The 25,721-nt window shown below is 39.2% G+C and overlaps 1 protein-coding gene across 1 annotated transcript in view; it reads left to right on the top strand.

The window, feature by feature from the left end:
• Positions 1–12,293: 12,293 nt before the first annotated feature.
• Positions 12,294–25,721, top strand: part of LOC130917002 (insulin-like growth factor 1 receptor) — a 150,996-nt gene continuing 137,568 nt past the window's right edge. The window contains exon 1 of the mRNA XM_057838034.1: positions 12,294–13,295. Within this exon, the coding sequence (XP_057694017.1) occupies positions 13,205–13,295 (91 nt within the window). The 5' untranslated portion in view covers positions 12,294–13,204. The remainder of the gene's footprint in view (positions 13,296–25,721) is intronic.

Raw genomic sequence — 25,721 nt, 5'->3', positions numbered from 1 at the left:
TGTGAAATTTTTATCGATTTACAGTGTGCACATTTTACACCTTGGCACCTAGGGAATTAGTTTGATCATTCTCAAAATTGGTGAGACTGTTCATGAGGCATATGAAATCTTAAGTTATAAAAATGGTGTGTTTTCATTCACGGGCCTGACCTGGGCGGGGCGCCAAATTCTTCCATTTTTTCGCCAAAACACCGAATTCGGAAAATGACTGATAACTCCCTCATACAACGTTCAATCTATTTTAAATCTGGCATGTGTGTGAGGTATACCAGCCTGAGCAGGACTGGATTGAAAATTTACCATTTGTGCCTGGCGCCTCCTAGTGGGAACAGGAAATGCCCTTTTTTACGGGACACACTCCTCCTCTAAAGGGAAAAAATCAATCTACCTCAAACCTGCATAAGGGAAACCTTAAGACCTGTCTTCAGGTGCCTGATGAAAAATATTGAAGTTTCGTTGAAGCGGAGGGGTCCAAACAGGAAAGTGAAAATGACTGTCAACAATTTTTCTCTCCAAAAACTTTGAACAGTCATAACTCGGCAGATATACAAGATATCTGCGCCAAACTTCCCGTGCTTGTTGAGAGTCATACCCTGAAGGGCCTTGTAGGGGTCATTTGCATCAACCCTACAGCGCCAACTAGTGGCGATAGAAAGTCACTCGTTTTTCCAAAACATGTCCAGTTCTTTTCAGGTTGGTCATTGTAGTTTCAAGACCTATTAAAATACTTTTTTACGGCCCATGTCCACGTGTCTCTGTCTGTTGCCGTGACGACCCTTTGTTCGCCATTTAAAGGAAATATTTTTTTTCAGAGACTCAGGGAGCTTATAGAGCCACAATAGTTGGCACACTTGGTCGAATTGGCCCAGTTAGAAGATTAATTTTGGTTTTGAATAAGGGCCTGGCCGCACAGCTCAGAAGTGGCTCCTTTTTTGTAGTACTCTCTCCAATAGGGGTTTTTATCTCTTGGGTGTGGGAATGTAAATAGGCGACTTTCGAGCATGTTAGGTTCTAATGAGATGATTAGAGAGGAGGATCTGCCACCACCCTGACCTGCACACAGTCCGAGTTGCGTGACGTCCGAGTTGCGCTAGATTGCGAGGGCCCGTTCAGTCCTGCTTGCAGGCCTAGTTATTATTATTATTATTATTCTTCTTTTTTCAGGGCAAATGAAAATGGCCAATTTGGAGGCCTGAACATGCACGAAAAGTCACCAAAATTTGCACACACGTGCGGCTTTGCGTAAAATTCGATAATCTTGTGTCGTTTTGAAAAAATGTCAAAAAATGGCTCAGTGGCGCCCCCTTGACCCTTAAAATTTTCAAAAAGGCCTCTCCTCTCAGGTTTTCAACGTAGAGCAATGAAATTTGGGGAGTAGATACCTTATGCCTAACTGTTCAAAAAAGCCTCTTGCACCCATATTCCAAATTCAACAGGAAATCGGATATTTTGGATCAAATGTGAAATTTTTATCGGTTCACAGTTGGAGTTTACATTTGGAGGCCTGAACATGCACGAAAACTCACCAAAATTTGCACATACATGCAACTTTGCGTAAATTTTGATAATCTACAAAAAAATTTAACAAAATGGCTCAGTGGCGCCCCCTTGAAATTTTCAAAAAGGCCTTTCCTATTTGGTTTTTTCAACGTAGAACGATAAAATTTGGCGAGTCGATACATTGTGCAAAACTGCTCCAAAAAGTCTCTTACACCCATATTCCAAACCCAACAGGAAGCCGGAAATTTTGGATCAAATGTGAAATTTTATCGATTTACATTTGAGACCTTGTCGCTGAAGAAAATAGTTGGATCGTCTTCAAAATTGGTCAGACTATTCAGGAGACATATGAGATCTTAAGTTTTCAAAATGGTGTGTTTTCATTCAAGGGTCTGGCCTGGGCGTGGTCCCAAAGTCGGCCATTTTTGGGCAAAATACCAAATTCAGAAAATGATTAAAAACTCCGTGATACAACGTTCAATCTTTTTCATTTCTAGCATGTATATGAGATATCCCAGCCTGAACACGACTGCATTGAAATATTACCCATTAGGCCTGGCGCCCCCTAGTGGGAACAGGAAATGGCCTTCTTTACGAGACAGGCTCCTCCTCCAAGGGAAAAAAATCTATTGACCTCAAACCTGTTTCAGGGGAGCCTCAAGACATGTGTTCAGGTCCCTGATGAAAAATATTGAGGTTTCGTTGAAGCGGAGAGGTCCAAACTGGAAGTGAAAATGACCGTCAACAATTTGTCTCGCCAAAAATTTTGAACAGTCATAACTCGGCAGATATGCAACATATCTGCGCCAAACTTTCCGTGTTTGTTGAGAGTCATACCCTGAAGGTTCTTGTAGGGGTCATTTGCATCAACTCTACAGTGCCAACTAGTGGCGACAGAAAGAAGTTTTAAAAAAGGCCTTTCCTATTGGGTTTTTTCAACATAGAGCAAGGAAATTTGGGGAGTAGATACCTTATGCAAAACTGCTCCAAAAAGTCTCTTGCACCCATATTCCAAATCCAACAGGAAATCGGGTATTTTGGATCGAATGTGAAATTTTCATGGGTTCACAGTAAGAGTTTACATTTGGAGGCTTGAATATGCATAAAAACTCACCAAAATTTGCACATACATGCGGCTTTGGATAACGTTCGATAATCTTGCAACGTTACGAAACAATTTAACAAAATGGCTCAGTGGCGCCCCCTTGAAATTTTCAAAAAGGCCTCTCCATTTAGGTTTTTCTAACATAGAGTGATGAAATTTGGAGAGTCAAAACTTTGTGCAAAACTGCTCCAAAAAGTCTCTTGCACACACATTCCAAATCCTACAGGAAATCGGGTATTTTGGATTGAATGTGAACTTTTTATCGATTTACAGTGTGCACATTTTACACCTTGGCACCTAGGGAATTAGTTTGATCATTCTCAAAATTGGTGAGACTGTTCATGAGGCATATGAAATCTTAAGTTATAAAAATGGTGTGTTTTCATTCACGGGCCTGACCTGGGCGGGGCGCCAAATTCTTCCATTTTTTCGCCAAAACACCGAATTCGGAAAATGACTGATAACTCCCTCATACAACGTTCAATCTATTTTAAATCTGGCATGTGTGTGAGGTATACCAGCCTGAGCAGGACTGGATTGAAAATTTACCATTTGTGCCTGGCGCCTCCTAGTGGGAACAGGAAATGCCCTTTTTTACGGGACACACTCCTCCTCTAAAGGGAAAAAATCAATCTACCTCAAACCTGCATAAGGGAAACCTTAAGACCTGTCTTCAGGTGCCTGATGAAAAATATTGAAGTTTCGTTGAAGCGGAGGGGTCCAAACAGGAAAGTGAAAATGACTGTCAACAATTTTTCTCTCCAAAAACTTTGAACAGTCATAACTCGGCAGATATACAAGATATCTGCGCCAAACTTCCCGTGCTTGTTGAGAGTCATACCCTGAAGGGCCTTGTAGGGGTCATTTGCATCAACCCTACAGCGCCAACTAGTGGCGATAGAAAGTCACTCGTTTTTCCAAAACATGTCCAGTTCTTTTCATGTTGGTCATTGTAGTTTCAAGACCTATTAAAATACTTTTTTACGGCCCATGTCCACGTGTTTCTGTCTGTTGCCGTGACGACCCTTTGTTCGCCATTTAAAGGAAATATTTTTTTTCAGAGACTCAGGGAGCTTATAGAGCCACAATAGTTGGCACACTTGGTCGAATTGGCCCAGTTAGAAGATTAATTTTGGTTTTGAATAAGGGCTTGGCTGCACAGCTCAGTAGTGGCTCCTTTTTTGTAGTACTCTCTCCAATAGGGGTTTTTATCTCTTGGGTGTGGGAATGTAAATAGGCGACTTTCGAGCATGTTAGGTTCTAATGAGATGATTAGAGAGGAGGATCTGCCACCACCCTGACCTGCACACAGTCCGAGTTGCGTGACGTCCGAGTTGCGCTAGATTGCGAGGGCCCGTTCAGTCCTGCTTGCAGGCCTAGTTATTATTATTCTTTTTTCAGGGCAAATGAAAATGGCCAATTTGGAGGCCTGAACATGCACGAAAAGTCACCAAAATTTGCACATACGTGCGGCTTTGCGTAAAATTCGATAATCTTGTGTCGTTTTGAAAAAATGTCAAAAAATGGCTCAGTGGCGCCCCCTTGACCCTTAAAATTTTCAAAAAGGCCTCTCCTCTCAGGTTTTCAACGTAGAGCAATGAAATTTGGGGAGTAGATACCTTATGCCTAACTGTTCAAAAAAGCCTCTTGCACCCATATTCCAAATCCAACAGGAAATCGGATATTTTGGATCAAATGTGAAATTTTTATCGGTTCACAGTTGGAGTTTACATTTGGAGGCCTGAACATGCACGAAAACTCACCAAAATTTGCACATACATGCAACTTTGCGTAAATTTTGATAATCTACAAAAAAATTTAACAAAATGGCTCAGTGGCGCCCCCTTGAAATTTTCAAAAAGGCCTTTCCTATTAGGTTTTTTCAACGTAGAACAATGAAATTTGGCGAGTCGATACATTGTGCAAAACTGCTCCAAAAAGTCTCTTGCACCCATATTCCAAACCCAACAGGAAGCCGGAAATTTTGGATCAAATGTGAAATTTTATCGATTTACATTTGAGACCTTGTCGCTGAAGAAAATAGTTGGATCGTCTTCAAAATTGGTCAGACTATTCAGGAGACATATGAGATCTTAAGTTTTCAAAATGGTGAGTTTTCACTCAAGGGTCTGACCTGGGCGTGGTCCCAAAGTCGGCCATTTTTGGGCAAAATACCAAATTCAGAAAATGATTAAAAACTCCGTGATACAACGTTCAATCTTTTTTATTTCTAGCATGTATATGAGATATCCCAGCCTGAACACGACTGCATTGAAATATTACCCATTAGGCCTGGCGCCCCCTAGTGGGAACAGGAAATGGCCTTCTTTACGAGACAGGCTCCTCCTCCAAGGGAAAAAAATCTATTGACCTCAAACCTGTTTCAGGGGAGCCTCAAGACATGTGTTCAGGTCCCTGATGAAAAATATTGAGGTTTCGTTGAAGCGGAGAGGTCCAAACTGGAAGTGAAAATGACCGTCAACAATTTGTCTCGCCAAAAATTTTGAACAGTCATAACTCGGCAGATATGCAACATATGTGCGCCAAACTTTCCGTGTTTGTTGAGAGTCATACCCTGAAGGTTCTTGTAGGGGTCATTTGCATCAACTCTACAGTGCCAACTAGTGGCGACAGAAAGAAGTTTTAAAAAAGGCCTTTCCTATTGGGTTTTTTCAACATAGAGCAAGGAAATTTGGGGAGTAGATACCTTATGCAAAACTGCTCCAAAAAGTCTCTTGCACCCATATACCAAATCCAACAGGAAATCGGGTATTTTGGATCGAATGTGAAATTTTCATGGGTTCACAGTAAGAGTTTACATTTGGAGGCTTGAATATGCATAAAAACTCACCAAAATTTGCACATACATGCGGCTTTGGATAACGTTCGATAATCTTGCAACGTTACGAAACAATTTAACAAAATGGCTCAGTGGCGCCCCCTTGAAATTTTCAAAAAGGCCTCTCCATTTAGGTTTTTCTAACATAGAGTGATGAAATTTGGAGAGTCAAAACTTTGTGCAAAACTGCTCCAAAAAGTCTCTTGCACACACATTCCAAATCCTACAGGAAATCGGGTATTTTGGATTGAATGTGAACTTTTTATCGATTTACAGTGTGCACATTTTACACCTTGGCACCTAGGGAATTAGTTTGATCATTCTCAAAATTGGTGAGACTGTTCATGAGGCATATGAAATCTTAAGTTATAAAAATGGTGTGTTTTCATTCACGGGCCTGACCTGGGCGGGGCGCCAAATTCTTCCATTTTTTCGCCATAACACCGAATTCGGAAAATGACTGATAACTCCCTCATACAACCTTCAATCTATTTTAAATCTGGCATGTGTGTGAGGTATAACAGCCTGAGCAGGACTGGATTGAAAATTTACCATTTGTGCCTGGCGCCTCCTAGTGGGAACAGGAAATGCCCTTTTTTACGGGACACACTCCTCCTCTAAAGGGAAAAAATCAATCTACCTCAAACCTGTATAAGGGAAACCTTAAGACCTGTCTTCAGGTGCCTGATGAAAAATATTGAAGTTTCGTTGAAGCGGAGGGGTCCAAACAGGAAAGTGAAAATGACTGTCAACAATTTTTCTCTCCAAAAACTTTGAACAGTCATAACTCGGCAGATATACAAGATATCTGCGCCAAACTTCCCGTGCTTGTTGAGAGTCATACCCTGAAGGGCCTTGTAGGGGTCATTTGCATCAACCCTACAGCGCCAACTAGTGGCGATAGAAAGTCACTCGTTTTTCCAAAACATGTCCAGTTCTTTTCATGTTGGTCATTGTAGTTTCAAGACCTATTAAAATACTTTTTTACGGCCCATGTCCACGTGTCTCTGTCTGTTGCCGTGACGACCCTTTGTTCGCCATTTAAAGGAAATATTTTTTTTCAGAGACTCAGGGAGCTTATAGAGCCACAATAGTTGGCACACTTGGTCGAATTGGCCCAGTTAGAAGATTAATTTTGGTTTTGAATAAGGGCTTGGCTGCACAGCTCAGTAGTGGCTCCTTTTTTGTAGTACTATCTCCAATAGGGGTTTTTATCTCTTGGGTGTGGGAATGTAAATAGGCGACTTTCGAGCATGTTAGGTTCTAATGAGATGATTAGAGAGGAGGATCTGCCACCACCCTGACCTGCACACAGTCCGAGTTGCGTGACGTCCGAGTTGCGCTAGATTGCGAGGGCCCGTTCAGTCCTGCTTGCAGGCCTAGTTCATTTATTAATTTTTTTTTAAAAAAATTTGTTGTTGTTGTAAGTATTAACTCATTGGCTGGTGATAGACAACCAATCCATTTTGGCTGGGTGGGCAGGCAGCCCCACAGTCAAATTGGATTGGACGTTTATCACCGTTAATGGCAGTGAAACATAAGCGTTCAATGCCAGCCTTACCAGTTGAAATACATTTGATTTCTAAAAACTGTCAATGGCAGTGAATAGTGTATATAAAAATATATGAATATATAAAAGTGTATAAGATGTAAATGTATAGTTTTTTTTCTTCAGTTTTTTAAATGTTTCTTTAGTAGTTTTTGAAAACAAAGGTTTGAATTGAATAGTGTAGGCTGAACCAGTCAAGAGACCCTACTCACATGACGTCACAACCACGCCTCCGCGCCATGTTGTCCGTCTACTTGTCGTGTATATGCATTACCGCTACGTAAATTCCTCCTATTATGGTGTGTTTTTCTGCTCGTTAACATTAATAATCAAAATGGTGAAGGCGTGTGTGGCGGTTGGTTGCAATAACAGAGAAGATAGACGGAGAGACTTGAAGTTCTACCGTATTCCGAGAGACCCGGAGAGGAGAGCGAGATGGACTGCTGCAATTCGACGAGAAAACTGGGCTCCAAACGATTACCACGGATTATGTAGTAGTCATTTTATATCTGGTAAGATGCATTTAATATATATTTAGAGGGTTTTGGGCTGACAACCACAATTAAGATCATTGCGAGGCTAATCGCCGACAACATACAGTTTCAAATTCAAGATGCTTATTTCTTCCACCATCATTACATTTTGAATAATATTTAGCTGGTACAAAGTGAAAGAAGCTGGCCTCGTCTACGGATCATCAGTTAAACAGGTGTGTCCAAACCTTTTGCAAAGGGGGCCAGATTTGGTGTGGTAAAAATGCGGGGCGCTACCTTGGCTGATTTACATAGAACAATATATTTAAACAAATGTTAGCAAGCCCTTCTGTGTGTCACATTTGCTTTATTATTATTTTTTTCATAATTTCAACAGTCTCGTCTTTGTGGCGTTCTCTTTCGACACTCAGGCTCTTGCGAAACTGCGGTCAAGCCACCCTCCACTCGTTAAAACGAATTCAAGCTAGCCGCCCCTCATTTTGTACATGTCACCGTGTCTCGTTATTATCGTGTCACATCGAACTCTTTGAAAACAGCGACTCTTTGCAAATGAGGCAGACACAGTTGTTGCGTGTTTTATTGAAGAAATAGTCCAATATCCACCTATCCTTGAAGCGTCGGCCATCCCAGTCAACTTTTTTTTTTTTTTTTGATTGTCGCCATTTTAGAAATCACACAGGGTAATGTTGCTTAGAGTGCTGCTCTTAATGTTTTTCAAAGTTTCGTGAGAATAGGCCGAGTTTCTGTGGAAAAGATAGTTGTAGATATCAGGGTAGCAGATGTCAGGCAGAGAGGGCGAAGACAGCGGGTCGAAAAATATCAATTTAGGCATCAGATATGGATCTGGTGAATGGATAGACTGAATTTTTTCCACATAACGCCTTTTATGCAACGCATCAAATGAGTTTACTGCGTCTGAAAGCACTGGGGCTTCCATGAATTGCTCTATAAACTGAACGACTAATTGAAACCATTGAGAATAGGGCTAAACAGAGACGGACAATATGGCGGCCGGATACAGCGACACGTCATTCTGTGACGTCGGTGAGTAGGGTCTATAGAGATTTATTTTTGCATTGACAATTATGAATGTCCCGTCCCCAGCAAAAAGTGTACATGCAGCATATCGTCCCTACTAATGCTGAGACCAGCGGCGTTACCGGATGGGGGGTGGGGGCATGGGTGGGTCCGCTCTGCCCACCCAAAGAAAACTGGATGTAATACTAACTGCAGTCTGGGCACCGCGTATGGTATCCCATTCTTATAGTATATAGTATATACCTTTGCGTTGTTACCTCCTCTTTCACCTTAATAAAAAACAACAACAACAAAAAGAAATTGAATGTTGGTTTTGTTCCTAGGGGGCGCTACACACATTTACGCATATTTTATTTATTTATTTGTTTGTTTATTTATTTTAAGTCTAAGTTTTCGTCAGTGTTCACCTGGCTGTTGAGTTTGGTGAGTTTTGAAGCATTCTGAGGGGGTCAAAGTAGGGCTTAAAAAGCGTCGGTGGGACAAAGACTGACTACTAGGGGGCGCTTAATAGTGTATTGGAATTTGTCTTTACACGGTATCAAAGATTGCACCTGTCTTGAACTGCCTGCCGATTTTGGTGCATCTTGAAGAATTCTAAAGAGGGTCAAATTGAGCTCAAAGGGGTTGCGGAACAAAGAATAACTATAATAATAATAATAAAACCGAGAAACCACAATAGTTTACCGAAAAAAAAAAACATTGTCATGTTTTAAACATGTTTTAAGGTGCAGTAGCCCTACGCTGGATTTCGACCGACTTGAGCAGTGTAGCTTTTTTTTTTTTGGAACATATGGCATGGCTCTCACAGAATTATAATTAAAAATATGTGGTGTTCATGGCTAGGGTTTTGACAATATATCGAAATGGTGATATATCGTGATACTTTGTATCCCAAAAGGTTATCGATATGCTCCTGCCAAGAATCGAAATATCGCTTTAAAAAGGTGTCAATGTAAAAAAAAAATTAAATAAAATAAAAATGAACCAACAAGTTGCTACCAAAATCTTCCACCATAATAGTGTCTCAATTAACTCTAAGGCTGCATTGACGGTGCTTGACGCCCAATCCATTTAGACTGGGAACGTTCGTTCATTCGAAACCAGAGCGTTCAGTCATTCTGTCCGATTTTCAGGGCATTTAAAGGTCACTTGCTGTTCATTTTAGGGCATTTACAGGTCATATTCTGTTGAGTTTGAGTCACTGCCAATTCATTTGGGTGATGCCCAGGTCACTTCCTGTTCTGTAAATAAACATAAAAAGGAAGTGACCCATAAAATACCCCAAAATCAACAGGAAGTAACTGAAAATCTACCAAAATGAACTTAAATGGCCCCAAATTACTTTAAGGGGTGGCATTCGCTGCCACCCTCCCAGTTCAAATGGATTGGTGGTCTACTAGCAGTGTTGTTATAACGGCGTTAGAATATAACGGTGTTATTTTTTTCAATAATGAGTAATCTAATTAATTACTTTTCTCATCTTGGCAACGCCGTTGCCGTTACTGAGGCGGGAAGGCGTGCGTTACTATGCGTTACTAAGTTGGCTGAATAAAAAAAGTCTGACAGACGGACTCACAGAGACGAGAGAGCAGAGCAGGAGTGGGGAAGACGCCGTTGCAAACGCGATGCTAGGTAGCTCCAATAATACCTGACTGTAGCCATAGCCTACAAACTACGCCCACATGATACGGTAGATGTCACATATTATAGAACTAGATGCAAATGACAGACACGGCTGCACTGGCAACATGTTTTAAGGACTACATGCGTTAGTAAACAGCCGCTATCTTAAAGCAGTAGACCTCTCAGGAAGGCTCTGATGTAGAGATCCTTTCTAGCGAACCTAAGTAACCTTTTTTTTTTTTTTTTTTTTTAAATCTAAACCTAAATCGGCAAAATCTTGACTTAAATATATCTTTAAACGAAGAAACAGTTTTAAAACTTACACATGTTGAAAGTAGACAGAAGGGAACTAATGCAATAATGGGAGCAATTTTAACAACTTTAACGGTTGATTCACAACTTTAAATGACTTCCACACATAGCAAAGGTTACTATCTAGTTATCGCAATACCCATTGGGCTAGGGCCAATTGTCCCCCAAACCCTTTAAACTTCACATTGTGTGACCTGTTTTTGTTTTTTTTGTTTTTTTTTTTAAGAAAAAAAAAACATGAAAATTATCACTAGTTACTTTGCCAAGTAACTAATTACTCTTACATTCAGGTAACTGAGTTACTAACGCAATTACTTTTTGGGAGAAGTAATCTGTAACTGTAATTAATTACTTTTTAAAAGTAAAATTAACAACACTGTCTACTAGTGATAAACTCATTCCAAGGTAAAAGGTTCACGGTACGTTTCCATGACAACTTCTTAGCTATTTCCTGTTTTGGTCTCGCGTCACGCGTTGTGGGACTGAGGCGGGTGGACATTCGCGCCAAGTGTTGAGACGTTGCGAGGGAATGTTGATCTGTGGATATCCATGAATGAAGGTGAGTATTTTTCCTTCATTCTGGAGGGTATCAGCAAAACGTTGGACCCCCTACATGCGCGGCCGTTTCGTAGCTTTGCCGTAGCAACGTCGGGCAGTCATCGCTCCAAGTTGGCAAGCTTTGTTTACATGATATGCGTGTTACACATTTATGCCGTGAGGTGATGTGTTCGTTTAGCACACAGGTGTCAAACCGATTCCAGAAAGGGCCGAGTGGGTGCAGGTTTGCTTTCCAACCAATGAAGAGGACACCTTTTCACCAATTAGATCTTTTACATGTGTAATCAGTTAAACATTGTCAGGTGCTGCTTGTTTCAGCAGGAAGTTCATTGGTTAAACTCTCTGCGCGTTATCGGTTGGAACAAAATCCAGCACCCACTTGGCCCTTTCTGGAATCGGTTTGACACCTGTGGTTTAGCATCTGTGGGATGTGTTGTAAGTCCGATTGAGTGTAAAGTGCTTAGTTGCAGCCACGTTTTGGGGCCAAATTGACCGCGTGTGTGTTGAGAGGAGTACTTCCGGGTTGTTAATGTGCACGGCTGCACGCGCATCCGCGCCCACCACCACCTTTGTGTTTATTGCACTGTACAATCCACTTGTGTGTTGTTGATTATTGTGCCGTCAGTTTGCATTATTTTACATTGGCACTGATATGCTGTTAACCATAACCCGAAATTCAGAAGTTTTGACATTAGGCTTAATCTTAGAGTTAGCGGGGTTTAATTGGGGGTGGAGTTGATTTCAATAAATTCCAAGCAGTTTGTCAGATATTTGTTAGTTTCAGGGCTCCGGAGTGGCTAAGCTAGCGCGAAATTCTGATATTCCCCTTCACATTCAATCATCGGAAAGTCAATTACATGTGACGACGTTTTTCTGTTGTCATTCTTATGTCGAGGTGGCAAAGGGAGAAAAATGGGTAAAAAGTAACTGATAGATTACTTTTAAAGTAACTTAGTTACTTTGATAATGAAGTAATCAGTAAAGTAACTAGATTGCGTTTGTGAGGTGTAATCAGTAATTAAATTACTTTTTCAAGTAATCTGTGACAACACTGATGGCCATATCGTCAGGTCATCGTTATCGTGAGCTTTGTATCGCAAATCGTATCGTATCGTGAGGTACCAAGAGGTTCCCACTCCTATTCATGGCTCTCTCAGCCAAAAAGGTTCCCGACCCCTGTTTTAGATGCTTGAGCACCTTGAAAGGTGGAAAAGCGCTATACAAGTATAACACCATTTACCATTCATTTTAGTGAGCCACCATCTCTAAAGGAGACGATCTTTGCGAGCGGCGCTTGTGTTTACAGGCAGACTGCAGATCCAAACGAGGGAAGGAGACACTCCGCGTACCTGCGCCGTGTTAATCTAGTCTGGCGACGCTTTACAGCCTGCTTGCTACCAACGAAAAACCCAATTATATAAGCGTACCAGCAACGGAGGGTGCGTTAAAGGACGTTTAAACGCACATTTCGAACGCGGCCTGGTGTAGTAGTCGTACGGGAGGATGAATTGCAGCCACAACAACAACGCGGTGAGCCCGTGCATGATGAGCGGCTGAAGGAGGAGGGAGGAGGAAGAGGGAGACTGCGGTCTCAAAAAAAAAGAAGAAAAAAGCGCACCACGCTCCTCGCCTGAATCATTTTCACCCCAAACAAACTCGCCTTCTTCACGCGACAAGATTTTTTTCGACATGTAAAGTAAGCTTCAGATCTAAGATTTGACTGCGGATGATTCCACCTCCACCAGCGGGACGGTATGCGTTTCCCCCCCACACCACCACGACATGGAGCGTGAAGATGCGGATTACACAGGAATCCCCGGCGCTCACCGTTTAGCCGTATCTGTCCCGCCGCCCTCACCTACGCGGTGTGCTTTTTTGTCGGCGCTTACGCGTAATATGAACACATTTCCACTAGTGCGGGTGTTTAAACATTTGATTTTCCAAGCGGGATTTTGTGATTGAGCTAGCTCCCGGGTGCTAGCCCATTAGCCCCATTAGCCGGCTAACGGCTAAAAGGCGCTGGCTTTAGATTTAAAAGGCTTCTTTCCCACCCTCCCACGCCACCTAGAAATAACCCTGGGTGGTTTTTACACGGACGACGGACGCACCCCTCCTTCGCCCCCTTCCAGCCACTTGGCGGGCATATTTATTTACAGGTTCTCGGCGGAGGATTTACGTCTCCGGGAATGAGGGCTCCAATGGAAAGGAGCCGCTTGACCTTGTTTTGGGGTCTGATGCTGGCCGCGTCGTCCTGCCTCCGGCCCGCCGCTGCTGAGAGTAAGTCAAACTCATTTTTTCCCCCTTAAATCACAAAAACAAAAACAAAAAAACAGAAATAATATTAGATGGTTTATTAATGGCATTCTAAGGTGTACTCCACGATAAAGCAAGACTACACTGTCGGTTTTTGTCATTCCTAACTAATCACGTTTTATTTCAATACATTATTTTGTGTATATTTGAGATTTTATTTGGTAATTTTCTCGGTTATACAATATTTTAAAAATTAGAGACCAGATCAAAGTCATGTTTTCAGGACTTCAAGATGATGATTTCTTAATAGGCTTAACTGTGTGGTCGTTAACAAGCACCCTTGTACTTTGGGAGGCAAAAAAAAAGAGAACAACCTGTTTTATGGCCTTTAAAGTTTAGGGAAAGCTCATGTTATTCGTGAGAAATTTGCCCTGAATCGAATAGTTGTGGAAGAATGGAAACTAGTAAATCTAATGGCAAACTGATAAACATGGAGCACAAGTCACCTGCAATCCATTTTGGGGGATTCCCAGACTTGGAAAAGATTGATAATCCAAGACAAAGTTTCATACTTAAATTAAGAAAATACTAGTGCAAGATAATTATCAGTCCGATAATGGGAATTATGACTAGGGTTGTTCCGATCATGTTTTTTTTGCTCCCGATCCGATCCCGATCGTTTTAGTTCGAGTATCTGCCGATCCCGATATTTCCCCATCCGATTGCTTTTTTTTGCTCCCGATTCCAATAATTCCCGATAATTTTTCCCGATCATATACATTTTGGCAATGCATTAAGAAAAAACCTCGGACGAATATATACATTCAACATACAGTACATAAGTACTGTATTTGTTATGACAATAAATCCTCAAGATGGCATTTACATTATTAACATTCTTTCTGTGAGAGGGATCCACAGATAGAAAAACTTGTGACTTTGTATATTGTGACTAAATATTGCCATCTTGTGTATTTGTTGAGCTTTCAGTAAATGATACTGTAGCCATGACCAAATGCATGATGGGAAGTGGAACCATGACTGTGCGTAGTGCTACCAATTGATATATCTTCTCTGCGTTGGGAAATAACATAAAGTGTTAAGAAAAAGATCAATTGCTACCTTGCTTCCCCACATTGCTTCCCATGATATTTCTAATTGTAGGGAGAAGGATTGTAAGGCTTTAGCCAATTAAAAAAAGCCTCCAAAGGCTGCCAAAATTCACTCTACTCATTTTACGCTGCCTTTTATATCTCTGTATAGGTAAAACGGCGCCATTACAGATTGAGCGCGACAATGCGTGAGTGGGTCGTGCAGCACATGCATTAATTGCGTTAAATATTTTAACGTGATTCGTTTTTTAAAAAATTAATTACCGCCGTTATCGGGATAAATTTGATAACCCTACCTGAAGCCTAAACAAAAGACTCTGGATGAGTGTAACATATTATGTCTTTAACGTTGAATACAATTGGAAAACGATTTAATTAAAAAAAATATATATATATATATATATTAAAAAAAAAAAAGGCATGGCCGATATTTTTTTGCTGATTCTGATACTTTGAAAATGACGTGATTGGACCCGATCAATCGGGATGCCGATCGAGCGGGACATCTCTACTTATGACGTCATCCCAATAAATCCGATAACATTATTAATAGGCCTGATAATATATATTTTTGGCACGATGTCGGTGGATTGGGATGCTTGCATTTGTTTCCACTCCCGTTTTGCCACTTTGCAAAGTTTTGTTACTGTTTTAGAGGCCGTATTTTTCCCATCACTGAGTGATGAGCCTTACTATGACAATAGAGCTGCAGCTATCGATTATTTTAGTAGTCGATTAATCGATGAACTAGTTAGTTCGAATAATTGAGTAATCGGATAAGGAACATGAAAAATTAAATTACCTGGGATGAGCCTCAAACGGTATAAAAAAAAAACAAATAAATGAGGATCTATGTACAACAAAAGAACAATTGGCTCACTTACATAGCAAACGTCAGCTAGCTTAAATGCTATAAAATTTGTGCTGTTCAACGATTAAAAAATTTAATCATATGTCAATTGTGTGATTAATCATGATTAATCACATTTCCCTCTGGATGAATAAAGTTGCTCTTCAGGAAAAAAAAATCCAGGAAAATACTATAATTGACTTAAAATTTGTTCTTCGTTTCTACGTTGTGTTGATTTAAATGTGATTTTTATGATCTTCATGTGATGTAAAGCACTTTGAATTGCCTTGTGTTGAATTGTGCTATATAAATAAATTTGCCTTGCCTTGCCTTAAGATGAAATGTATGATGTGTGAATGAATTAATAATTAACCAGAGTTTTAAAATTTTATTTAAAAACTCAGCTCGTATAAAATAAATTGTCTGTGTTATACAGTAAACCGTTTTAACAGATTAAAGTGCCTCAGACTAACAATGTGGCTCAAGTACCGTTTGGCATGTTACCCAAAATTAACTGCCAATTTAAAGAGCAGACAAGCACAATACAGTAACAATAGCTAGTGCTTCAAAAATGTGTAAACAACTTGTCTGTTAAATTCAACATTTCACACAAATAAATGCAGCATTTGCAATTTTACACTAAATGGCCTGAAATCTGTGTGAGATAAAAAAAATAAAAAAGTCGTCAAGAGGGGAGGATTTATTCGAGTCCTTCATTGAGTTGGCTAAAGAAAAAATCCCAATGGACAAACTTCTTTCGGTGTGCACTGATGGTGCTCCGTGTATGGTTGGAAAAAACGGAGGATTCGTGTCGTTTCTTCGTGAACATGAAAAGAGACGTATACTAAGTTTCTCAATGCCTGCATGATGCTTACCGGTAACTTCAACAAGTATCAACTAGACTACAAAGCCATCAGCAACACCATGCAGCACCAGAAGTCGCATTAATGGTAAGAAATACTCATCAATGATTAGCAACAGCATAACAATGTTATTAAAAAGAATTCAGAGACTTATGGTACTTTAAAAATGTTGAAATTACATTAAATGCAGACATTACTCGTATTTTTAGTTTTAAACATATTGTATGGCTCTCACGGAATTACATTTTTAAAAATGTGGTGTTTATGGCTCTCTCAGCCAAAAAGGTTCCCGACCCCTGCCCTACAGTCTCTGGCTACCCATGTAGCGATAGCAGTAGTCAACCTACTTGGTTACTTTTTGTTGGCAAGTCCGAGTCCGCACTCTGCCAGTGTAGCTTGATGACTGCGGCTTGTTCCCGCAGTTTAGCGTCATTGCTAACACTAGCCAAGATATGCTTTGCCCGAAGGTGGTACTTTAGGCTGGTTGAGCTTCGATCGAAGGACAGTTCATCATAGCAGTATGTGCACACAACTTTGGTTTTATCCAGGTTTCCATTAGGCAGCTTTTTAAAACGGAATCGTGGCTGGCATTTTGTCCTGCATTGCCGCGTGGAGAATGTAAACATCAGCGTGTGGGACTACGGGAGGCAGTTGTGGCCAAACTTAGTTCGAGCGGTTAATTGCATTATTCTTTTTTAATGCGTTAATATTTCCAGATTAATCATGGTCGTTAACGCGTTATTGTTGACAAGCCTAATAAAAAACTAACTTAATTTTTTTTTTTTTTTTTTTTTACAAAGCTCTTAACAAATGTTTCGGACTTACATTCCCACAAAAAACGTCTAAATATACCTATAAATTAAATTACGAATGCATTAAAAAACATTAGCCCAAACAAAAACGTAGTTTATGTTGGTCTTATCAGGGAGCATTTGGATTCAGCCATGTGAAATGATGCCGACCAGAGGGGAGTGTATCCACCATAATCAATAAAAATAACTAAATGTAAACACTTTAAAATAAACCATTACGACACCACTTTAATTAAACAAATACTCGAAGCAACAAAATTTATTTTGAATATTTTTTTTCTTATCGAATACTCAAGTTAATCGATTAATTGTTGCAGCACTATATGGCAATTAGCAAAAGTTTGCATTTTATAGTGTTATGCTTACAAGTTATTCAGAGGCCTTTTGGTTATTGATATACTTGCTGACCTATAATTGCCAGGTTAAGAAAAATGTTTCATGGACCAAGACCACAACGGTCTCCTCTTCTGTTGCACTAATTTTTTTATCTGTTGACAAAGCACAATACCTTTTGGGTTTATTTTTGTGTTAGTTCAGTGCTCATTCTTCAGTGGAAAATATCGTCAATGACATTGACTGATTGATTGTGATTGACTCAAATTATATTTATTTGAAAAAATAATTTTGGGCACTTTATTAGAAGTCAAAATTATTCTTGTTTTTGTTTTGTTTATTAAAATAATGTTCATTTCATCATGAAAAATCTGGTCGGGTCAAAGGCAAATCTGTGCTGAATCCACCACTACTATTTTTTTACCTCCAGGTGTTTAAAAACAGGTGAATATACATTTTAAAATTATATAAATGTTATCGGTTATCGTATGGGTATCGGCCTTGAGGAGCAGGAAGTTATCAAAATTGGTATTGGTCTCCAAAAAATGAATATCGTGCCCCTCTAAGAAAATTACTGTCAGATGTATGACATAAAACATGTAAATGCTCAGAGCTGATAAAATGTTAACATTAATTAATTTTGATGAATAGAAATGTGATTCCCAAGAAGTTCAATGTAGTTATTTTTTTCATACTTTATTTGCAAGGGTGTAGGTTTGGTCTCAATATTGGTAGGGACGATATAACAGCATCAACTGCATATACATTAATAACATTAATTAGACAAAACAGATTGGGTGACCAGCGGTCAGGGCCACATTTCTCACCAATAAAAACCTAATTAATTGATAGGCTAAAGGATTAATGCAATATAAATCTGTAATGATTTATACTAACTTTCGCAGTGCAAATGAATAACGTCTTTATCTTTTCTTAAATCTAGTCGAATAATTTTCTTCATCTTGTTTTGAGTTTTAAAAGCTAGTTAAAAGATTAATGAGTCAGATTCTTCCACTTACTTTTAGCTTTTGTTCTTATTAAACTCATCTAAAACATCTAAAAATCTATTTTTCACCTAAATCAAGAAGAAATGCTTTCAAATAATGTATTGAACAATATCTATTCTTGAATTAAGAACATTTCTGACAAACACGTTTTTAAAAAAAATTAGATATAGACGCTTTTTTCTTTAAGTCTGTTAAGCTTATTTTCAGCTAGCTATATTTCTTATTTCAAGAAATCTGAGTTAAATTTACTTGAAGAACCAGCAGATAATTTCACTTGTTTCTAGTAGATTTACACTGAAAACAAGGGAATTGAAGTTTTTCTTTTTTTCAGTTTTAAGGAGATGGGTTTTTGCAGTGCATATGTATAGCTTCAGGTGATACACTGTTTGTTTCAAACTGTTTAAAAAAACTGCTAAAGAAACATTTTGAAAACTTCTGAAAAATATCTGGATTTTATTAGCAAATTTAAATTGCAATATTTGAACACAAATTTGTGTGTTAACATACAAAGAAATACGTGATTGTTAATCATCTCTTAACTATCAAGAAATGCAAAAACATAAACATTTGTCTTAAGATCACCCGAAATTTGTCTAAATAAATTAAGTATAACAAAAAACTTCTTAGTCAGGGAATAACAAAAATAAATAAAAATGGAGCATTCCTTTAGGAAAAACTTGACTGCTTTTGACAAAAACAAAAAACGAAAGCTCATTTGGGTTGGTTTAAGACCACATAAGCAAAATAAAAATGAAAACTGGGAAGAAGGGGGTAAACCTTGGTTCACTACATTTCTTACAGCAGAGCAGTGTTCACTATATTTCTCATTTTAATTAATGTTAATATAGTAGAATAAACACACAGGAGGACATTTCTCCTGAAGCAGCTTCCTACTCAGGTTAGCAAGTTCACACAGTTGATCGTAATGGTAATGGCAACTTTATTACTTGCATTACTTACATTGGGTGCTGGCCAAAAAAACTTTTAATATCCCTCTGTAAGTCTGAATACAATGAAAATAATTCACCTAATCATGGTAGGGTCAATTGTATCGTCACAACATATGGGAAGACAATCTAAATGATCTATATAACTGAACACATTATATAGCTAATGCAAATAGGGTTGCTTAAAAGTTGGTGGGGACAATTTGAGCGTCCTGAAAAGTTGTTAGTGTTTTGTCCCTACCGTCCCTATGCAAATCTACGCCCTTGATTATTTGTTAACTGAATGCCGAATAAGTTTTCCGTTTAAATGTGCTCGCTGTTGCAACAACTTATCTCAGCTTGTACCGTAATATTCGGACTATGAGCCTCACCCCACAAATTTGACACAAAAACGGCATTTGTCCATAGATAAGCCTCACCAGACGATAAACTGCACCTACCAAATTTGACGAGAAAACTTGTTTGTTCATGTAAAAGCTGCATTGGACATTAGCCACAGGGATAGTCACACCGAAGGACTACTGTTGTCGCGATACTATAATGTTTTCAACTCAATATCTACACTAAGGCGGAAAACACAGACAAGACTGAAGAAGCAGTTTCTGCTCTTGCACTCCTCTTGAAAAGAAACTGCTGTATTTTAAGCCAAAACAACTGTTGTGTTTGATAGTACAATATGTCTATATGCTGCCATATCAGATTCATGGCACATTAGGCCCCCGAACTATTTTTAATTTGTCCGTTTTACCCTGAAAACCCCCGTTTACAGACATCGCGCAACCGCTTTTGTTTCAACCCAGCCATAAAACGAAGGTGATTAATTATATTTATTATTCAAAATGTCTGGCGTTTTTTGCTTAGAATCATTAATTGATGTCTCATATTTCGTTAAAAAAAAAAAAAAAAAAACGACTTTAAAAAATTATTTACTCAAATATTTTAAACTTTTAAACAAATTATGTCACAATGAAAAAAACGGTGTCTGTAAAATAGTCACGGATATCTACCTCATAACTGTCGCTTAATTGTATTTTTTTTTGTTACTGTCGCATTTTCTTCGATATGTTAGATGATAAATAATCGATCCGAACAAAAAAAGTTATGAAAAAAACGTTTAAAAGGGTAAATATATGAAAAAGAAAATCTCGACCACTCCTTGATGTCTGCGATTTCTGCATCGCGACCCTTGTTATATTACCATGTTTCACGCATAAAATTCCCCAAAAATCCAGCTGTGGCCATTCACAGCTATGTCTTGACACTCACTGGTACATGCTAGATGGAGTTTTTGGATCGAAACAAGGTAAATATGCGATAATATCTCGTTGAAGTCATGGCTTCTGTAATTCTGTTCTCGCGTGCTCTCACCTCCAGATAGGGTTTTGCTGTTTAAAAAACATTTTTTGTTTTTTAAAATGGCGTTAGCAGCACATGTATTGAAAACTAGACGCGAAATGACAGACTTGCCGGCGTTGGTAAACAGCCGCCATCTTAAAGTCGGAGACTCCTCCAGAAGGCTCTGTTGTTGCGAATTTAATTAACTTTTTATCTAAAATACTCCTAAATCGGCAAAATCTTAACTTGAAACTATCTTTAAAACAGTTTTAAAACTTTCACATGTCTAAAGTAGACGGAAGGGAAATTATGGAATAATGGGATCAATTTTAACAACTTAAACGGTTGATTTACAACATTAAATTAATTAATTGTAGTTTAAAGCTGCTGATACAGAATGGGGACTTGAATATTTTATTTACTGTTTTGAACTGTTAACTTGATACTGAAATAGTCGTTTATTTAAGCCTGAGAGGCTTTTTGTACAATTTTTGTAACTAATGTTCGAAACATTGAAAGCAGATAACAAGTTGGGGGGTTTGTGGGTGTCATCAATAATCGATTTATAATCGAATCGTTGCCTCTGAATCGTAATCGAATCGTTAGATGCCCAAAGATTCCCACCTCTACAATCCATAGATGGCAGCGTATGCATGTTCATGCCCTCGCAACCCTCCCACTTCAAATGGATTGGGCGTCAAGCACAGTCAACGGCAGCCAACGATTTAACAAGGAAAATGCAAAAATATCCTCCATTACTATCAAGAGTCGTGCAGAATCAAATTTACCCAATGAAAACAAAATTCTCTTAACCGTTGATAGCTCAAAGACCAGTAGATAACAGAATAATCGGCCTGCAAAATCCATATATAGGACGCACTAGACTATAAGCCTAGCAGTTTATAGATACTCGATACATTGGCACTTGTACATGTAGTCCCTGGGTTACGTCGTAATCGACTCACGCGATTTCGACTTTATGACACCGGAGTCTCGTCTGCCATTTTGTTTCTAGTTGTTTTTCTTTAGTTGCATAAACAGTACCTTATTGTACCTGACAGTATGTTATTTTTTTACTTTACTTTATTAATATGACATGTTCTGTCCTCACTAAACGTGAAGTTGTTCAGCTTTACAGACAGCAAACAAGGAAACTGTGCTTTTTTTAAGCATTTTACATCCCTCACTTTTGACAATTTGTAAAGCTGTACCACACATTTGTACACTTATTTTCAAAACGACACGCCATTTAACAGTAAAACACTTGACACAAAACAATTGGTGTTCAAATGTCCATCTAGTCTGATCAATATGTAAAATTAGTAGATTAAATTTGTCTAATTTTCCTAACATAAGTCAATTCTCATAACAAAGCGCTCACACGTAAAGCAACAAACTGTAGCTGTAAATGTAACTACAAATGCATACACAAACAAATATTAGCTGAAACAACTTACAGCCTTGTGGGCCAAACCAAAGTGCAGCTATCCTTTATCCATGTCAGACGTCTGAGTCTGCTTCTGTCACACAAGATGACAGTCCAGCCAGACCCAACGCTGCCACCAGAGGGCAGTGTATTCTCCATCATTAAATATAACGCAATACTTTTGGACATTTTTGATTGTTGTTTTGGGGAACTTAAAGGGATAATTCCGACTTATGCGGAAATTTGGGTTACGTCGCCAGCGTAGGAACGGAACTCGTTGGTAACCCGTGAACAACCTGTATTTTATAGCGCCACAGTTAAAAAGAAATGTCCCCTCCAAAATGACTCAATCATAACTTTTGGCTAGTTTTGTGACATATTTTTGAGGATTTACAAACATCCCCATTTAGTTGAAGTGTGAAGGTGAAACTACAGGAATTTCTTCTGTGCACAATGCATTCAAATTTAGATCCGTCTGTTTTAATGCAATATTGATTAATTTGTGTAGCCTGGGAATAAACTTAATGACCTTCTTATCAGTCAGTGTTTTGTAAAGTGGAAGAAAGGCCAAACATTTCAACATTTTATTTTGACTGAATTATAGTGCGCACACACAAGTCAACCACTGTTAATCTTATGATTTAAAAACACTGGAAAGAAATACTCTGACCTGACAGAAACTAACTGAATAACAATATTTTTCATTTCAAAGCGCCTTTTAGAACATGCTAGTACACTGTACAAGTGATACAAATTAAAAAGAACAGAAGCACAAATTAAAAGTACAGTAAAAGTATCAAGATAATAAAATTAACAATTAGTTTTAACACCATTGTTTTTTCCATCAACGATGACGATAGCGAAATTATTTTGTCGACGAACTATTTTTTTTCATGACAATGAAATGACGACTATGGGCTAAAACGTGTCTTGGGAGACTAGATTATAACAAGACGAATGCCAGATTTTGTCTGACGAGACTGCAATGAGACAAAAATGAGACATCGTTTTTGTCTCATATGTTCACAATTCGTGTCATTTTTTGGGATGTCAACCTGCATTGTAGCAATGTGTCTTATAAGTCTCAAACTTTAGTCATTTCTAAAGGTGTTTGTCTTCATCTAGTTTTTGTTGATGACAACTCAGACGAGTTTCGTCTAGCTTTAGTCAACGTCTGCTCAATGTTATAATCTATAAAATTCAAAAGTTTTACCCCAAATATAAAGGTTTCCAACTTTTTCAAATGAACATTGACAGATGAGCACATATTGTAGCATCTACGTATCTATCACAAACTTGGTGATAATACTCACTCATCAGGAAAACAGTACATTATTCATAATTAATTATACCCACCTGGACGCCACGATCTGTATTTTAAAAAAAAGTTTGCCGTTAGCATTAGCCTAATGCTAACACGAACGTAAATGATATGCTAACGCTACGAGTTACATTTAGTGATGATCTTTTAGCACAGATCTTTAACGGGCAAAGCGACATTGCATATTCTCTTGCCAAGACAAGAAAAAAAATCTTACCGTGCGTGTTTCAAAATAAGCAATGAGGAGACTGGAGAGGACGCTGGTGAGTTGGGAAGGGGGGGACGCTGCACGTCGCATAAGTGACACAACCAGACACCGCTACGATGCAGGCTAACTACACATAAAATGTCACACATTGTGAACATTTGGAAGAACTATGGCGCATTTTTGTCTCATTCTGGTCTCGTCAGACAAAAAATGGCATTCATCTCAATACGTTTTAGTCTCCCAAGAGACCTTTTTAGCTCGTTATCGTCAAATCATTGTCATGGGAAATTTGTTAGTCGAGGAAATGTTTTCGTTTTAGTCATCAATGATGAAAACAACACTGTCACACACTAAATGTAGCATTAGCATAAACTTTAGCGTGGCGAATGTCCTCTTAAACTGTCCGTCAATGTTCATTCGAAATTGTTGGAAATCTTTATTTAGTTTTGGAGTCACACTTTTTAACATTTTCAGTAAGCGTCGACTAAAACTAGACTAAATTTGTCTGAGTTTTCGTCAACGATGACATTTAGAAATGACTAAGACTAATAAATATTTTCGTCCAAAACACTAAAACTAAGACGAGAACGGGCTGCCCTAAACCACGGTTTCCAGTAAAAATCATCAAAACATTCCTTCAACAATAGGCAACTCGAAAAGTCTTTCAACCCATTTTTGCAAAGCTTAATTTGGGGAAACACTGCCATCAAATGTAAAAATAATACCTTGACAAGTCAGTGACGTACAAGTGTAAAATGGATTGACGGTTCTGTATGAAAATTAATGAAAAAAAGACCACTATTTGACAATGAGCGACACGATAACAACTGACCTAAACCCATTTTAGGACCCTTAATTTGCCGAACCTCACCAAAGGAAGTAATGGGAAATCAAAAGAATGTGTGACGACATATGGGAAGCCATAAGAAGTTTGAAGGGAGCACACTGGCCAGTGACTAAATGGAGAAAGTCAGTAAGGCTGCGGATGAAAACCACTCTGTTGATTCTGACTCACCGTGTGGTGAAGCGGCATCCGCAAAAACGTGGAAGGTATCCGTAAGCGCAGCGCCGCTGCAGACTGACCCTTCGAAAAACATACGAGTCTAGAAATTAAAAGGCAGCGGACCGAAACGCCTTGCCATACATTAAGTTCACTTCAAGTGGTAACAACACCCTATAAACAATAATCAAACCGAAACGGACACTGGTTTTACATATTCACCACATTTTGGATACAATTCAATTCAGTAGCCGTAAGTGCTCAAGTTAAATGCCGAAAAAGGCCTACAGCGCAACTTTTACTCGAGCGCCAAGGTTCATGTCAGACAGTGTTGTTTTTGACAGCCTTTTAACTCATTCACTCCCAGCCATTTTCACCGGAGCAACCTCCTTCACTCTCGGCCGTTTTACTGGATTTTGACTGATTTTGCAAGACCCACAGAAAATTCTGTTCTGTTGCTATATAAAGATGGAACCTACCAAAAGAAAGATTAGACTCTCTTCTTTCAGCAGGAAAAAAGTGTAAGTTCATATCTTTTTCCAATCTTTAGATATCAGCATTAGAAAATAGCTTAGTTTGAGCAATTTTCCAATTTCTGATGAAAAAACAAAGAAATTGTTTCAAACATGTTTTTACATTTCAAACATAACTTTGACTTTAACACAGCTATGTTTAGCTTTTGTGACATCCCAAACATCTGAATAATGTTTTCCTTCTACAAAATAACAAAAAACAAGACAAATAGAGCTTTTGATTGCAAAGTAACAATTTATTTACACATTTGAACTGAGAGATGACGCTGTTGTGGTCGCGACAGCCGGGGTAAACTTTTCCCCTCATCACCGTCTGTCTCATCAAGATGGATATTTTTGAGTCTTTTGTGGTGACCACTGCCTCGTGGCGGAGTTCGCCTGGAGAAATTGTGTTCCTCAGGGCGGAACTTGTTTGGCCGTGCACGTTTCAGGCTGAGTCGCGGGACACTGGAGGGAGCACAGTGGCGCGGGCCCTGCTCGGCGAGCAGCACAGCCTCAACAGCATCGTCCGCTGCATTGGTGGTCCCGGTCGTTCTGCTCGGTCGTCCAGCGCCTGGCATCTCTGGCGTCCACCCGGTTGTTTTGCTCGGTCGTCCGCCGCCTGGCATCCTGGACGTCCATTCGGTCGTCTTCCGCCGGCATCCCGGCCGTGCGGCCCGGCCATTCGTTCCGTTGAATCGGGTTGCGGGTCTTACCAAATGCG

This window comes from Corythoichthys intestinalis, chromosome 1, assembly GCF_030265065.1.
Source record: "Corythoichthys intestinalis isolate RoL2023-P3 chromosome 1, ASM3026506v1, whole genome shotgun sequence".
NCBI lineage: Eukaryota > Metazoa > Chordata > Actinopteri > Syngnathiformes > Syngnathidae > Corythoichthys > Corythoichthys intestinalis.
This window is presented reverse-complemented; position numbering and strand designations above follow the sequence as displayed.